This window comes from Anabrus simplex, chromosome 2 (genome assembly GCF_040414725.1).
Source record: "Anabrus simplex isolate iqAnaSimp1 chromosome 2, ASM4041472v1, whole genome shotgun sequence".
NCBI classification, from domain to species: Eukaryota; Metazoa; Arthropoda; class Insecta; order Orthoptera; family Tettigoniidae; genus Anabrus; species Anabrus simplex.
The window spans coordinates 744,037,608-744,054,432 of NC_090266.1; the positions used below are offsets into that span (position 1 = coordinate 744,037,608).

Below are 16,825 nucleotides of genomic sequence, written 5' to 3' on the forward strand. Positions count from 1 at the left end.
TTTCCCATTAGATGAAAAAATAATAGAACTAATATAGGAACAAGAGGACAATGTTTATAAATGTGAGTACTAGGTAATTGACACATATAGAGACAATTTGGATGAAGTTAAGTTAAAGATGACAAACTTGTGTAGGTACTGAAAATGTAGGCATAGTTAGAGATCACAGATCGGATATTTCATCTACAGCTAAAAAGAATTTTAAACTACCTAAGTTGGAACTAGCCAAGTTTGGGGGGAAAATAAAGGATTGGGTCGGATTCTGGAGCATGTTTAAAAGAATCCATGGTGATTGTGATATAGAATCTGAAGATAAATTTCAGTATCTGATTCAGTGCACCAAACCTGGTAGTTAATTCTAGTAAATAGCTGGTAAATAGCTTCCCTGCCATGGCAGAAAACTATCCAAAGGTTATAGAGTGTATGAAGGAACAGTTTGGATGTGAAGTTCTTTTGACTGAGTATTACGTTAGGGAGCTTATTGGGTTAGTCATCCACAATGCAGTGGCGGCTCGTTTGGGAGGCGCTAAGGCGCGCGCCCCCCACGGGGTTCCATTAAATTCGGGAGTTTTAATCTTAAATGTTAACAAGGGAAATATTTTACTATAAGATTATTATCAAGGGCGCGAGTTGTACTGTGCTGCGGCGCGATGCTCTGCTGGCCCTACGCAGGAGGGCGCTCTCTCACAGCGGACCAAATACTCCCGAGTCTCGCTTGACTGGCCTTGAGGGAGCCAATCAGAGGCGCAGTAGAGATGTGCTGTTCTACGGAGATTCCGGCGCGTTTCTGCCGCGGCCCATCGTTGCAGCCAACCTACCCGAAACATTGGTGATATGATTTCTATTTAACAGGGGTCAGTTTATGCCATTTCTCTCCTAAAACTAAGAACTATTTTACTGAGGCACTTACCTGAGTTAAATGTGCCGGTATATATTTAAAATAGTCTTGTAATTTTTAGGATTATTAACTAACGAAACGAGTAACGACTGTAACTACTGGCTCCTCGCACTTGACTCATGTTGGCCATACTCACTGGAGAGCGCGATGTTTAACTTTGTGTTGATGAATGACCGTGATGTGACTGTGACAAGGTGAAATTAGGAGAAAGGTTGTGATTTATATCTAGCCGTAGTGTTATATATGCACTTCGTACAGTATGATTACCATCGAACATATTAAAGAACTAACGTTTTCTTCTCTTTCTACCGAGAAGAAAGTCGAACTGAAGGAGTGTTTTAGGCCGACACCAGACTTCCTGTTGAAAAAACCGGAGACAAAGAAAAATGAAAATAGGGCTTTCCAAAGACAAATTAGTTCTCCTGACGTATATAACAAGAACTCGCGGATATGTGGAAGTGATATCTCAGAAACCTTTTACTGCTTTCCTTGCCCGCTATTCTCCCGTTCTAGGAAAGGAGATAAATGGATCACCACGGGGGTGATATCAATAGTACCATGGACTTTGAAATGCTTGGTGAAGTCAATGTCGTGTCTTGTGTAAGTGATCACTACAATGAAACTATTCGTAAACATAACTCGATGGTGGACAAGAACAGGCAATTATTATTATTATTATTATTGAATAATAATTACTGAATAATAATAATAATAATAATAATAATAATAATAATAAATCTGTATGTATGTTCAGTCTTCAGCCCTAAGGCTGGTTGGATCCTCAACAGCTCTGCCATCAGCTGTCATAGATGGACTAGGCATCACTGAAGAGGCATACTAGGGAAATGAGTGAGGTAGTTTCCCGTTGCTTTCCTCACTGAGCCAGAAGTTGCTGTTACATATCAGTCTGCGAAGCCCACTGAAATGCACGCACCAACCGACCCTATGAGCAACATTTTCACACCATTCATAGCAGGGACTGGCTGCAGAAGGAATGGAATTACTAGCATCGCTCATACCTCAGTCACTTTCATATTGTCAAAGCCAAGGATAAGACAGAGACAGATCAATGAAAGTAACAAAATTGCTCTAGCCCATACCAGAAGACATAGTGCACTGTAAACACTAGGTCCTGCCAGTAAAGGCATTTAATAATAATAATAATAATAATAATAATAATAATAATAATAATAATAATAATAATAATAATAATCAAAACAATTGCGTATGCATTGCACCGTATAGTGTTCGAATTGTGTATCTTGATAACATGTTTTGAAGAACTTGAGATATTTGTGGAATTATGAAACTAAGGTGCGCCCCCCACTGCTGATATCCACGAGCCGCCACTGCCACAATGTGTCCCATAAGAAAGATAAATCAGAGATAGCTGCCTTGTATGATACACTAGAGAGCAAGTTAAGAGCTTTAGAATCCATAGGTGTAACCAGGGATAAATATGGGTCAATGTTGTTCCACCTCATAGAATCGTGCTTACCTGAAGAAATCAATCATCAGAGACTGAAAATTTTATTAGTCCACACAAAGATAAACTGGAGGCTCTTCTTAATTTCCTCAAATGTGAAGTGGAGGGAGAAGAAAGGATTACCTTTGCTCAGGCTGGTTTCGGTTTAGCTGATAAGAAAAAACAAGAGATGGGAAGGGGGAAAATTTCTGAAGACACATCACTACCAACTGCAAGTTCATTGTTCTCTGCAAAATTTGATGACAAGAAGTGAAAGTGCATGTTTTGTAGCAAACCACATGAGATTAAGGAATGTCACCTTGCTCAACAAATGAGCTTGGAAGAAAAGCGTAACAAACTAGCCAAAGAAAACTGCTATTTTGCATGTCTGAAGTTAGGGCACAGTGCCAAGAATTGCAAGGCACACATTCAGTACCCCTTGTGCACTAACCCTCATTTTGTTATTATGTGCCTAAACTAAATGTGAAAAGGGCTGAAGAGAAACCTGAACCTAGAACTCGGGAAGGCAGGGAAAACCAGAGCAATATCTCCATGAACATTCAGTGTGCCACAAAAGAGGTGTTTCTTCAAACACTGTGTATCAAGCTGACACATAAGGGGAAGCAGAAGGAGGTCTGAGCATTGATAGACAATGGATCCCAGAGATCTTACATCTTGCGGAAGACAGCTGAGGAAATGGGGTACTGACCTTTGAAAACAGAGATGACGATTCATAAGGTGTTTGGAGGTGCTGAGACCTGTGAAGAAGACCACCATTTGTACAATGTAAAGGTGAGCAGCTGTGATGGTTTGTATAGTACAATGTTGCAGTTAATTGACCAGAAGGTAATTTGTGGGAAAATTCCAAAGTAGAAGTTTGGGCCCTGTATGGAAGAGATGAGGGAGAGAAAGATATGTCTCTCAGATATGGGAACTGACCTGGCTGACATGGAAGTTCTCCTAGGAGCTGATGTTGCTAGAAGTATTTTGATGGATGAAATACATAATCTCGAATCAGGATTGGTTGCCATTAAGACTGGGCTTGGCTGGACTGTGACAGGCAGACTGAAGGAAGGGGAGAGTGACAAACTAGCTCTAGATACAACCTCACTGTTCATTCAGTCTGCCTCGATAGCTGACCAATGGAACTTGGATACCATAGGCAAATCTGATCCCATGGAAAACAAAACAAGAGAAGATATGGAAGAAGCCACGCATAACTACTTTCAAAATACAGTGAAAATTAAGAGTGATGGCCGATATAAAGTTGCGTTACCTTGGCTGGAGTGCCGTCAATAGCTACAGAACAACAAGGAGATAGCAGAAAAGAGATGGATCTCTGTTTCGAACAGGCTGATCAAGGAAGGAAAGTTTGAGGAATACGGAAAGGTGTTTCAGGAGTGGATAAATGAGGACATCATTGAAGAGGTTCCAGAGGAAGAAAACAAAGATCGGTGTTATTATTTACCACACCAAGGAATATTTAAAGACAACTCTACCACAAAGGTGAGACCAGTTTTTGATTGTTCCTGCAAGTTAAAGAATACGCATTCATTGAATGAGTGCCTCGAGAAAAGACCTAATTTACTACTACAAATCCCCATGCTTCTTTTGATGTTTCAGAAGAATAGGATAGGGGTGATTTTGGATATTAGAAAGGCTTTTCTTCAGATATCTGTCCAAGAAACAATAATAATAATAATAATAATGTTATTTGTTTTACGTCCCACTAACTACTTTTATGGTCTTCGGAGACACTGTCCAAGAAACTGACTGTGATTGGTTACGCTTCTTATGGTGGAAGAATTTAGAGAGAAGAGAATTAAAGGCATTTGTCACTGCCGAGTAGTATTTGGATTGAACTGCAGTCCATTTCTGCTAGAAGCAGTATTAGATCTACACTTGAAACACAGTACAGACTACCAAGAGACAGCTGAAAAGTTGAGAAACTCCTTTTATGTTGATAATTGTACCTCTTCTGTGGATGAGGAAGAATTATGTATGTATATGGAAGAATATACAGCATTGCTGGGCATAGCACGGTTCGATCTTCGTAACTGGGAGTACACATGTTTAAATTTTTCCTGAGAGATATTCATCTACTTCAGAGGTATCTTTGGTCTTAGGTCTTCAATGGAATGAAGTCAGAGATGTTCTTTCTTGTGAACAAATTGACATATCTAAGATTGGTGAGAAGATCAGTAGAAGAAATGTATTGGCTGCTACCCAGAGCATCTTTGACCTTATAGGTTTTACCTGTCCTGGCTCTCTAGTACAAATTGCTGTTACAGGAAAGTTGGTGGAAGAAAATGAGCTGGGATGAAGAAATGGAGAAAAAAATGAGAATGTTTGAAAATTGTCTGCAAGAACTGAACGTATTGTCTGATATTAAAATTCTTAGACAAATAGCACTTTGTGAAATATGAGAATATTGGATCCTTCACACATTTTGCGATGCAAGCGGTGTAGAATATACTGCAGTTGTATTTCTTCGATCACAAGATGGTCAAAATTCAAATGTCACACTTATACAGGCGAAATCTTGGGTAGCCCTCTGAAGGAGACTACTATTTCTCGGTTGGAACTCTTAGCTTGTTCAATTGAAGCTCATCTTGCTTCCTCCATAAAGGCAACTTTAGGAAATGGGCATCTTTGAACTTATTATTGGACAGATTCGACAACAGCACTCTGCTGGATCAAGAGGAAGGAAGTCTGGGGAACTTCCGTGGCCAACTGGGTGAAAGAAATTAAACAGTTGTCGAGCCCTGATAGTTGGAATCATGTGCGTGGAGTGAAAAATCCTGCTGACCTATGCTTTAGGGGCTGCTCTGCTATCAAACTCCTGATGTCAAAATGGTGGGAGGGCCCTCAGTGTCTGAGATGCCCCAGTTCTGAGTGGCCTGTTGACGATGTCATGCCTGATGATGATAAGGTCAATGAAGCAAAGAAGAAAGGAATTTAAACTGTTTTAGTTTCCTCAAAACCAGAAGAAAAATGGTATCTTCAATATTTTTGAAAGCATATGAAAGTTGTCAGAATGACAGCCTGGATTTTGCGATTCATCCACAACACAGCAGGAAAGAATAAACAACTCACTTCAAAGCAACTTGAAGTGGAAGAATTGCAAATGGCTGGAAGGAGGCTATGGAAGTTTGTGACGCAAGAGATGCTTGGAGAAAAGGAGCAGTCGTCACTCAAATCTCTCAATGTGTTTGAAGATGAAAGTGTGTTACTTCGAGTCAAGACGAGGTCAATAAGGAGAAAGGATGAAGAATTATTCCTAACTCCCATTCTGATACCTGCAAATCATAAGCTAGTTCACATGATGATCATGGAGAAACATCTGGAATTGTCTCATGCTGGAGTACAAGTTCCGCTCTCTACTTTGCTAGAGCGGTTTTGGATCGTCAGTGGTAGAAGAACCATAAGAAAGGTGATTTCTGGCTGTGTCAAGTGTAGAAGATACCAAGTGGAAGGAATTACTATAGAGGTCACGCCTTTGCCAGAGGATTGAATTCAAGACACTTCTCTTTTCGAGATTGTAGGGGTGGATTTGGCTCTCCCGTTACATCTCCGAGGGGGTGAAAAGGCATGGATAGTGATATTAATGTGTGCTGTTTTCAGAGCTGTACACTTTGAGCTCATTAGGACTTTGTCTACTCCAGGGTTCCTTCAAGAGTTACAAAGATTCATTGCTCGGAGAGGGAGACCGAATGTTATTTACAGTGATAATGGAAGGAATTTTGTGGGAGCTGAAAATGCATTCCATGTTCTTGACTGGACAAAAGTGAGCGTATGTCTGAGAATTGCTTGGAAATTCAATCCTCCTACTGCTGCATGGTGGGAAGGCTTTTGGGAACGTTTTGTTCAGATGTTAAAGAAGTTGTTGGGCCAATGTTAAGTCATTCCTCTTTGGATTATGAGGAACTGTTGACAGTACTAATGGACACTGAAGCAGTTATTAATTCTTGACCATTGACTTACTTATCTGAAGACAATGATGATTTACTGGCATTAAATCCAGCAATGTTTCTTCAGGACATTCCTAGGGTGGGAGTGCCTGATATTGATCACATTGATCAGATAAGCCATGGAAATAGATTCAGATATATGCAGCATCTGAGGACAGAATTACACAAAAGATTCAGGATAGAGTACTTAGGACAACTTAAACCGGGGAAAGGTCAGGCGAACTCACATCGAGAGTTAATGGTGGGGGAAGTAGTTATCATTGGAACTAACGGAGCGCGTAGAATGGACTGGCCTTTAGGAAGAGTGCTTGCTGTATATCCTGGGAAAGACAATGTCGTCAGTGTGGTCAAGGTGAAGACTGCTGGTGGTGAGTTGGACCGGCCTGTGCAGAACATCTATCCACTGGAAGCAACTCCCATTACTGAGTGGCAGAATGAAGAAGAGGTCCAGGAGAAGAGCCCTGCTGTGCCTGTCTGTAGTGGAACTGTTCCACGAGTGGTTACTACAAGATGTGGGAGGAAGATATGATTTCCCTCTTGTCTCAATTTGTAGATTTTTTCTTTGCTTTGTTTTGTTTTGGTTAGGAGTTTAGTGATTAAGTTGGGAGGATGTAACGAAAATTTGGTTAAGTTTATTTGCTCCTAGCCTCAAAAATGGTAGTCACTGACAGGATATCAATGTTTTACTTGGACTCTGTGGTGTGTGATGCCTGATGAGACAGTGGAGACAAAAGAGTGATGTGTAATGGCAGTAGCCATGTGTATATATGTTTGTGTCATTGTACAATAAGTGGTATTTCCTATTGTTGTGGTTAATACTAGTTCGGTGAATAGTCCCCTTAACAAAATACTATGTTTTGGAAGAAAACCATATTGAAATATGAAGAAAAAGTGAGTGTGGGTGAAGAATTTCATGACTTGCTCCTTAACAACTACCTACTTCAGTTATTTTTGACAAAGATTATGTGATGTAAAGCAGTTGGTAATTATTGGGATTAGGTTGTAAACCCTTAAGTATTGGTACTACTCTTATTATTTTGCATTTATCAGGTATCAAACCTGTTTGTATGGACAAGTTAATTATATCAACAAGCAAGGGAACCAAATATTCTGTGCATTTCTTAAGAAGAATATTATTTACTCCATTGTCTAAAAGATTGTTTTTACTGGCAAGGGAGTAAATGATTTGCTCAACTTTATTCCTATCTGTGGGTTTTAGATACAGTGAGTATCAGATCTCACAAATAGGTTTACAAGGAAGAATATTTTTAACTGAGTTTTCTACAGCATTTACAAATTATTATTATTATTATTATTATTATTATTATTATTATTATTATTATTATTATTATTATTTTTTGCTATTTGTTTTACATTGCACTGACACAGATAGGTCTTATAGCGACGATGAGATAGGAAATGCCTGGAATGGGAAGGAAGCAGCTGTGGCCTTAATTACGGTACAGCCCCGGCATTTGTCTGGTGTGAAAATGGGAAACCACAGAAAACATCTTCAGGGCTGCCAACAGTGGGGTTCGAACCCACTATCTCTCGGATGCAAGCTCACAGCAGCATGCTCCTAACCATACGGCCAACTCGCCTGGTGCATTTACAAAATATGTGTTCAGTATCTTACATACAAGGTGTATCAGAACTGTATTAACAGAAAAGTCACGGATGCTCTTCATGTTATGTTTAGAATGATGTCGCAGTCGGACTGATGGAGAAAATTTTTCTTTTCGAGAAAAAGAGGTTACTTTGTTACTTCCGTGTGCGCATTTCAAATTGATGAAATCACTGTATTTGATATGCCAGAGCACAAGCCGCACTGCTGCTGTGCTTCAGGGAAGAAAAGGGGAGGGAAGGGAAGTAGGGTGTACGATGAAGACAGAGATAATGCTCCGCGCGTATGCACCAGTTTCCTTGTTCGACTCTCACAGGATTGTCCTTGCCTCTAACAGGCAATATTCACAGTTTGTTTAGTAAAGTCATAACTGCACACACACTACAAGAACACACTGTAAATAAGACACACTTGTCAGTCACGGAATGCACCAGAATAATTTTCTTCTTGTCCGTTGGTCACAGTAACATTCTTTATTATTTAACATGCTCGAAGATGCAATGCTGCTGCCCCATGATTGTGTATTCACTCACATTGAAAATGGTATGAAATACTGAACGAAGGAAACAATGACCCCAATGGTTTTATTACAGTAGATGTTCTATATGCCCCCTTCTTACTTCGATGTACAGTTCACAACAGTATAGTAGTGACCTTTGGACTCTGTTGAGGATGTGTGGTGGCACACGTTCATCTTCTCTTCCCACGGGGTTTGCACAGCAGTCAATTTGTGTATTCATACCTCTGTCTCCCTTTTCCCACTTAACCTGTCTTCCCTTCCCTCCTCTGATGTACAGCAACAGGCATTTTCTCCAAAAAAGAAAATCTCCTTGAATCCAATTGCACCATCATCCATAACATAACACAAAGAGCATCCCTGAATTTTTGTTGGTATAGTTCTGATACACCCTGTATGTCTTTGCTATCAGTGTTCTGGTTATTCTCGTAATGAATTTCTCTTGTTGTTATTGCCTCCTCCAACCCTCGTGTTATAATAATATATTTTAATTTCTTTATTTAGTTTGGTTACAACTTTTCTGGAGTTCTTATATTCAGTCATTGTTTATACTGATGGATTTTTTGTTCTTGTTTTCGTATATAGTTGAATTTTCCTTCAAATTTTAGAAACTTTTAGTTAACCCATGGCTTATGTTTGCCCTGTGAAGCTGCATGATGTCTATTTTCTGTGTTCATTATGTTTAATCCCTCATTTATATAGTTGCACAATTGGTTGTATGCTATGTTTACATCATCCTTTGAAAGATCTGGCCTTTAGTTTTTAGAGAAGAAATTGTTCAGTTTAGAATAGTTTATTCTAGTTCATATTTGTTGGTTTGTCTGTTTTATCCATAGTTGTCTCTGCAACTGGTTCAGTAATTTCTAAGATTAAGATATTACGTTTAATATAGTTAAGTTGCTAGGTACCGGTACCAGTAAAGTTTGTACAGATGTGGAGATGTGGTCAGTTAAACTTAAGGAGGATGATGTTATCCTTGTCAGCAAAGTTTTATTATAACAATCAATAATATTAAAACACTCTAGTAAAGATGTAAATGCTCTACATTTACTACTATCAACTAGAAAAATAGCATTATCAACCCCAAATAAAAGTATATTTGTGTTTTTTTAATTGCTAAGAACGAACTCAAGATCTGAAATAAATTGAGGAGTATTACTTTCAATAGTGTAATAATATGAAATTATAGTATATTATGTTTGTTGTATTGGACCTCTTGTTGAAGTATAATGCAAAATGTATTAATTGCCTTTGATTTTGTGGGCCGTAATTTTTTTTTAAATGTACACATTTGGGCCCTCCTCCAGTATTCTCTCTTGCCACATGAAATGCTTCATACATAGGTACATCTTAGTAGCACTTTTCATTAGAGTGTAACCAACTTCGTGATGATGTCAAGTACTGTAGAGAGACTTGATCTGTGAGAATTTTGATTTCCTGATATGTGTTTCTCATACTTTGTACATTAATGCAAGGATGCCTAAGACTAGATATGTGTGATTTGTAACATTCAAGTGTATCAAACTGAATTTTAATAGAATTTAGAGAAACTCTGTAGCTATAATTTTCAACAGCCATTAATAATAATGCCAAAAATACTTAAGAAAGAGGTAATCATATGGTACCTGCATCTACACTCTTTCTCCCAGTCTTTTTCTAGTAAGGTGATCTCAACTCACTGCTAATGATCCAACAAACTCCATCTTTCACTTGGCGGACGTAAAGTCTCTGGTGCATGTTGCAAATATCTTTCCTTGCTGCTTCAATTGTATTGTTTTGTAATGTTTTCTGCCTGATTATACTGCTTCTATCAGTAAGCTAAGGGTATAAATTAGTGGGTTCTAAGCCTCATCACTGATGGTATGATTGTATTTGTCAAAAATGTATATCTGTAGATGAGTCCGTACTCATTGTGCCAGATATAAATAGAAATGCTTCCTCTAAGGGAGACCACAGGATGATGAAATATTACATGATTCTGGTGGCAATGCATGTTGAATCCCTAACAACTTTACCATATGTAGCCTGGGCATAACTCAAGAGGGGTAGTGAGAAAGTGAGGAGTGAAGAAGTTTCCTGATGAAAGCACTGTGCCAGGTGCCACTAAATATCTGTCTGCCAAACTCATTGAAAAGTACACACCAGCCAACCCTATGAGTGATTGCTTCACACAGTTCATCACAAGAAATGGATGCATATAAAATGTTGTTACTAGCTTCACTCATTACTTGGTCACTTTCTCATGGTCAAAATGAGGCTGACAAGAAATCTATCAAAAAGGTCATATTGAAACAGACAATGAGATTTTGCTGAGAGGATGAGAGGACCTTGTGAGAGCAATGTACAAAAATTTAGCTGCCATTTCAAGCTGTAAGATCCTGAAATCGACACAGAAATGTCTAATAAGATTGCATGTGTTAGCATATAATTGAATATGGACAGCCCTGGTGACTAGCCGAAGCGAGCGCACTACCTAGAGCTCTCTGTGTCAGGCAGTTGACACTAGTGGCATGCATTGTTTGGAGATGGGTAAGCAAGACGGTGCAACATGTGCCTTGCTTCATATGCAACCATTATCACGTATGACTGGAGTGTGTAAGCTAAAATGCCCGAATTTCCTCCAATTCATTTGACAGGGCATGTTCGAAACAAAGTTTGCTGACTAGGGAGGATGACCTTGCTTGCTTTGCTGATGCTGCAAGTGAAGTGGTTCATCCTGATATGAATAAGCCCTTGGTTACGAAGAGCAAAAGTCTGGAATTTGGAGGTATAAAAGGGTAATCGAATGGTTGCATTAACCATTAATTTTGAGCTGAAGTTCATATTTAACTGTGACTTATTAATTTGTATAATTTATATAAAATGTCTTTGGTATGGCTAGTAATAACATATATGGCTTATGCATTAATAATGTGTACTTAGTTCCCATATATAGAGCAATAAGGTACGCTAGCCAGGAGGAATATACTGTACGTAACAGCACATGAACTTCATTAACCATTTCTCCGACAGGATTGATATTTATTATGTTGTTTCCAGCTTTACATTTGAGGCAGGCCCAGCCCAGTACAGAGTAGAAACAAAATCAATAAGTTTAACTGTTGACAGTTTCATGCCCAGTCATGAGTCCACCATTGAGGCAAAAGCATTATGTTTCAAAAAATAAGGTACGTGAGACAAACTTAGCAGAATACGGCTAAACAAGGATGGAGGGAGGCAAGCACTTCTGCCTGTGACTGAGATAGTGTGTGAAGAAGCATGTATGAAGGTGCCAAGTCGAACGAACAAAGCTCGCCTTGCCTCTGAGAAGTAGCCTGTGGTCATGACCATACTCGACAAATATGAACCGAGCATAGAGCTTGTCTTGCATGACACTAGTTGACACATGTTCCTTTAAGAGAGCAGTCATGAATCAGGCTAATGTTGTAGAGTGTGCATTACATTATTTCCATGAAAATGGTTGCTCTTCTTCCCATGAAATTACTTCAGAAGAAAGGGTGATGGGTCGACATGTGATCAAACTAATTTAAAATCATCCCATGGGTGTCAGCTTTGTCTTGGAGTCATGTCTGAAGATAAATAGTGATAGTGGTAGCGGCGGCAACTCATCATCTGAAAGAGAAGGCAGAACATCATTGCCAGTTACGAGAGGTGGTACGGATCCGAGTTTGAGCCCCAAGTCTGATTCCCATTAATCCAGTAGAGATACACAGCAGTCACCTGACAAATCTACTAGTTCAAGCTATACTTCCAGTCCACAGAAGAAAGTGAAATACACTGCAGACCTTGCATAAATAGGAAAGCTGTAAATTTATGGTTAAATATATGGTAAGAAGAGGCTTTCATTATTCACTGTTCGCATAAATTGTCACTATGACAATTGTACATACAGGTGGAAGAACCAATTAGAATATATGCCAGTAAGTCCTGTAGAACACAGAAAATTGATGTATAAAAAATATTTTCTCGCTTTGCAGAAATAAGAAGGTTGAAGCAGAATGTTTGTGATGAAGATCTGCGACTGTGGGCCTTGGACATTTCAACAGAGATTTCAATGGAGTAAAGTAATTTCAGTGCATTTACTGGTTGGTTGAGTTACTTCAAGAAAAAGTACTGAATCAAAAGTAGAAAAATAACTAAATTTGTATCCTGTGCGAATCTGCAAGAACAAGAGGAAAAGAAAGAAAAAAAAGTGGCAAAGAAATTTGTGGAGTGGTTTTTAGACTGCCGTCTGCTTCAGTATACAGATCAGAGTGATTTTGTGCCTGAACTGAAAATGAAAAGGACTCTCTCATTTGTTGGTGAGAAACATACAGAAATAGTTGCCCAAACAGTTAGTGCTCTCATCCATTTGTACACAATTATGCCTACTGCTAGTATGGCCGATACTCTTTTCCTAAAATTATTCATTGTACTACAGGAGGCATCTGGAACTTTTGGTCCAAAAGTTTTCAAAAAAGTTTCATACTGAGCTGCAGTTGCTTAAGTGCGGCCAATATCCAGTATTCGAGAGATTGTGGGTTCGAACCCCACTGTCGGCGCCCTGAAGATGGTTTTCCATGATTTCCCATTTTCACACCAGGCAAATGCTGGGGCTGTACCTTAATTAAAGCCATGGCCGCTTCCTTCCCACCCCTAGCCCTTTCCTGTCCAATCGTCGCCATAAGACCTATCTGTGTCGGTGTGACGTAAAGCAACTTGCAAACAAACAAAAAAATTGTAACAGCCACCAAATCAGGGAAAATGGGGGAAAAAGGAATTAAAAGTACAGTATTGGTTTAAAGAAGCCTTCTTCCCATTTATGGAAGTCAAGTGTTTACTACTGTTAGATTCTTGGACTACTTATAGCAATAAAAGCTGCCTTGAAGATGTTCCTCCAGGCAACAGTGTGAAAATTCTCCAGATTCTTCCCAGCACTAATAGGAAAATACAGTTCTTGGATAAGTTTGTTGCCATTTAACATACATTTCACCAGCTTGTGAAGACTTTCAGTTTGATGTTTATCAGAGAAACAGCATATTAAAAATGCAAGCGTTCATACATTTTCAATTTTATTCCCCACGGTTCAAGGACATGATTAAAAATTTGTGATTTGTAACCAATTACACAATGGAGAGACCTCCTGAGTTCAAAGTGCCTACCAATTTTGCCTTCAAACAAGTAAGGAAGACTGTGAATAACAGTGCTGCCTTAAAGTGCATATTTATTGTGTGTGGTGCCAAAAATACTTGTGTTTTTATCATGCGATTAAAGAACCTCATTTATGTTTCACATTCGTTCCCTAACATCAAAGTGACCTTGGCATGCGGTAACCTGCCAGTTTGTTCTGTCTCTCCAGCATAACTGCAACTCCACTCCGCTGTGCGCCATGCCAGCCAGCAAGATGCAAGGGTTGTCCAGTAGCTGCTTTGTCACATGGATTTGTATCAAGATTTCAACACTTTCCAGTTTGAAATGACAGCTAAATTTTTGTACATTGGTATAAAAGTTATACTGTACCTCTGGTGAAAATATTAGTTATATTTATTATTTAAGGACTAAACTTGTACTTTGGCAATCTTAGCTAAAAATAAAACAAGACCTGTGGGGCACATTTATATAAATTATGTTGGACTAGAGAGGGTTAATGTGTATTGCTTGAAAGTAAGTTACAGGGGCAGCCTGCTTTGAGTTTTTAGTAGTTTTGAATTGGCCTACTTCTCATCACATACCACAACTCATTTGCTTCAATTGGAAATTAATTATTTTCTCATAACTAGACTATAGAGGTGCACCTGCTCTAAGAAGTTATTTTCTAGATCAGAACAATACCAATGTAAATGTTCTTATGAACTGCATTACAATAACATAGATGTCTAAACTTTGCTGGTCTTCTCTTAAAATTTGTATATCATCTCTACTTTTGACAATCCTTTCTGATATGCACTTGTTAATTCTTTTCAGAAATGGAGTCGCCATGGCCGGGCTGTTGTTAATCTTTCAACAGGTCAGTGCTTGGAGAGTGGAATCACGAGTGAAGTGGTGATGTCTGATTGCCGACGTGGTGCTGTGTCGCAACAGTGGGACTTTACTGTTGAGTTACAAACTCAAGATGAAGGACCTGTCCGTATTACGTGACGTTACTATAATCCTAGTTATGTGAATTTTAAATCTTGAAGGAAAAGAGAAATGGATGCACTTTTGCTACATGTACTGCTTTTACACAATTAAAGGTGGCATTCCATTTCTCAAATGAATGGAATTTCTGGTGTAAGTTTGTGACTGAAGAAATACCAAGATATGTGAAATTCTTATCTTATTGAAGCTCTTAACCCGCGAGTGTTCGCTAGCCAAAATGTAACGCGAGTGGTCGCGCGTGAGACTTTCTCTCACATTAAAATAAATGTGACATTTTTCACAGTTTTGTGGGGCGTACGGCTGAAATTTACCACTGAAATCAAACGCAAGTTGTACCTTACGTATTTTAGATAAAAATGAAATAAAGAAAATGAAATGGCGTATGGTTTTTAGTGCCGAGAGTGTCCGAGGACAAGTTCGGCTCGCCAGGTGCAGATTTTTTTATTTGACTCTCGTAGGCGACCTGCGCGTTGTGATGAGGATGAAATTATGATGAAGACGACACATACACTCAGCCCCTGTGCAAGTGAAATTAACCATTTATGGTTAAAATTCCCGACCCTGCCGGAAATCGAACCCGGGACCCCTGTGACCAAAGGCCAGCACGCTAAGCATTTAGCCATGGAGCCGGACATAAATATGAAATGATTAGCTGTTTATTAAAGACACCATTTGCTACTTAAAATAACATATGCAATGTACATAAAAATAACTTCCGTCCTGGAGTTGTAAAAAAATTAAATCTCACACATGCATTATAATCTAGTAACATTTACGTAAAAAGCAAGGTTTCTGAACACAATAATGTTTTTTTTTTAAACAAGAAGTGCTCATAATACAAATACTAATGCGTACAACAGGAGTAAGTTTTCCGCTCCACTTCATAACACCAACGCCATTGGTCGCGCGATGAGAGAAACTCTCACACAGCCTGCACGGATATATAGGAACCTTTGTTCTGACTAGGGGAGGGGGTGCTTACCCTTCAAATGTGAATCGCTCTACTCACGACAGCTATAAACACAGCTAGAAGAGGGAACAGTCACCTCCCTTTCATCACTGTGAAGTAATATCACAATAAAAAATAATGTGAGAGAAAATCTCATATAGCGATCACTCGCGGGTTAAGAATCACTTGATGGTTTTAAGGACTGGTGGATATTTGGGTGTGAAATCTGTGAGTAGACATTTATTGAAGCAAGATGGAGATGACTAGGGAAGATTCAGGCATCAGAACAATCATGGCAGCTACCTGTGAGCATTCCAGATGAAATTGAGAGTAGTGAAGTGATTTCAGAAGACTACTGAGATAATCTCGCTCTTTGCCAGAACTAAGTTATTTTGTAATATTTTTGTCTCTTCTTCAGCAATACCTGTGCTATATTGGCTGTGAATCTTTTCAATGTACAGTACTAATTTAACTTTGTTATGAAAAATACATAGATTTTTAAATTATTTAATCTAGATAAATTCCCAGAGCTGGTGGCATTCCTGTGTCCTGATCACTACTGATCTGTTAAAAAGAAATCTGCATGTTCATTTCATCTACAAACAAAAAGTCTGTGACACATGCAACTCATTAAGAGCAAGGAGACTGCTACCCAACCAGGTGGCCTGCAGATACTGGAGTATCACAGGGTGAGTGTGAAGTGATCCTCAGCTGTATTGCTTAGGTTTTATCACTGGGACATTTTGTACACATAGTTCATAAATTCATTGACATATCTATTCATATAACAAATGATTGTTAACTGATACCATCAGAAAACAAGAACCCAGTTCCTTTTACATGGGGGAGCAAATGGAATAAAAATCCTTTCAAGGATGATAGAAACTTGATTGTCAATGAAACCATTAACCTTCATCAGCAGTTTTGCTGCTGCACTAGGCTACAGTATGAAACTTTGTTCTCGATTGGTAGAGGGGTCATGTACCATAGGGTCATTTTGCAATTTGCTTTACGTCACATCGACACAGATAGGTCTTATGGTGATGATGGGAGAGGAAAGGGCCAGGAGTGCGAAGGAAGTGGCCATACCCTTAATTAACATACAGCCCCAGAATTTGCCTGGTGTGAAAATGGGAAACCACTATAAACCATCTTCAGGGCTGCAGACAGTGGGGTACGAAACAACTATCTCCCAAACGGAAGCTCAAAGCTGGTCTATAGATTCAATTTCCTTAAGTTTCTGCAGTCATAGCAACTGAAGAGAATTTCTTAACAGTTTGAACG

General features: G+C 39.0%; 1 protein-coding gene across 1 annotated transcript in view; it reads left to right on the forward strand.

The window, feature by feature from the left end:
- LOC136863674 (polypeptide N-acetylgalactosaminyltransferase 16) overlaps nucleotides 1–15,407 on the forward strand; it is a 249,248-nt gene extending 233,841 nt beyond the window's left edge. Inside the window, exon 15 of the mRNA XM_068226032.1 lies at nucleotides 14,419–15,407. Coding sequence (XP_068082133.1) covers nucleotides 14,419–14,592 — 174 coding nt within the window. The 3' untranslated portion in view covers nucleotides 14,593–15,407. The remainder of the gene's footprint in view (nucleotides 1–14,418) is intronic.
- Nucleotides 15,408–16,825: the final 1,418 nt, after the last annotated feature.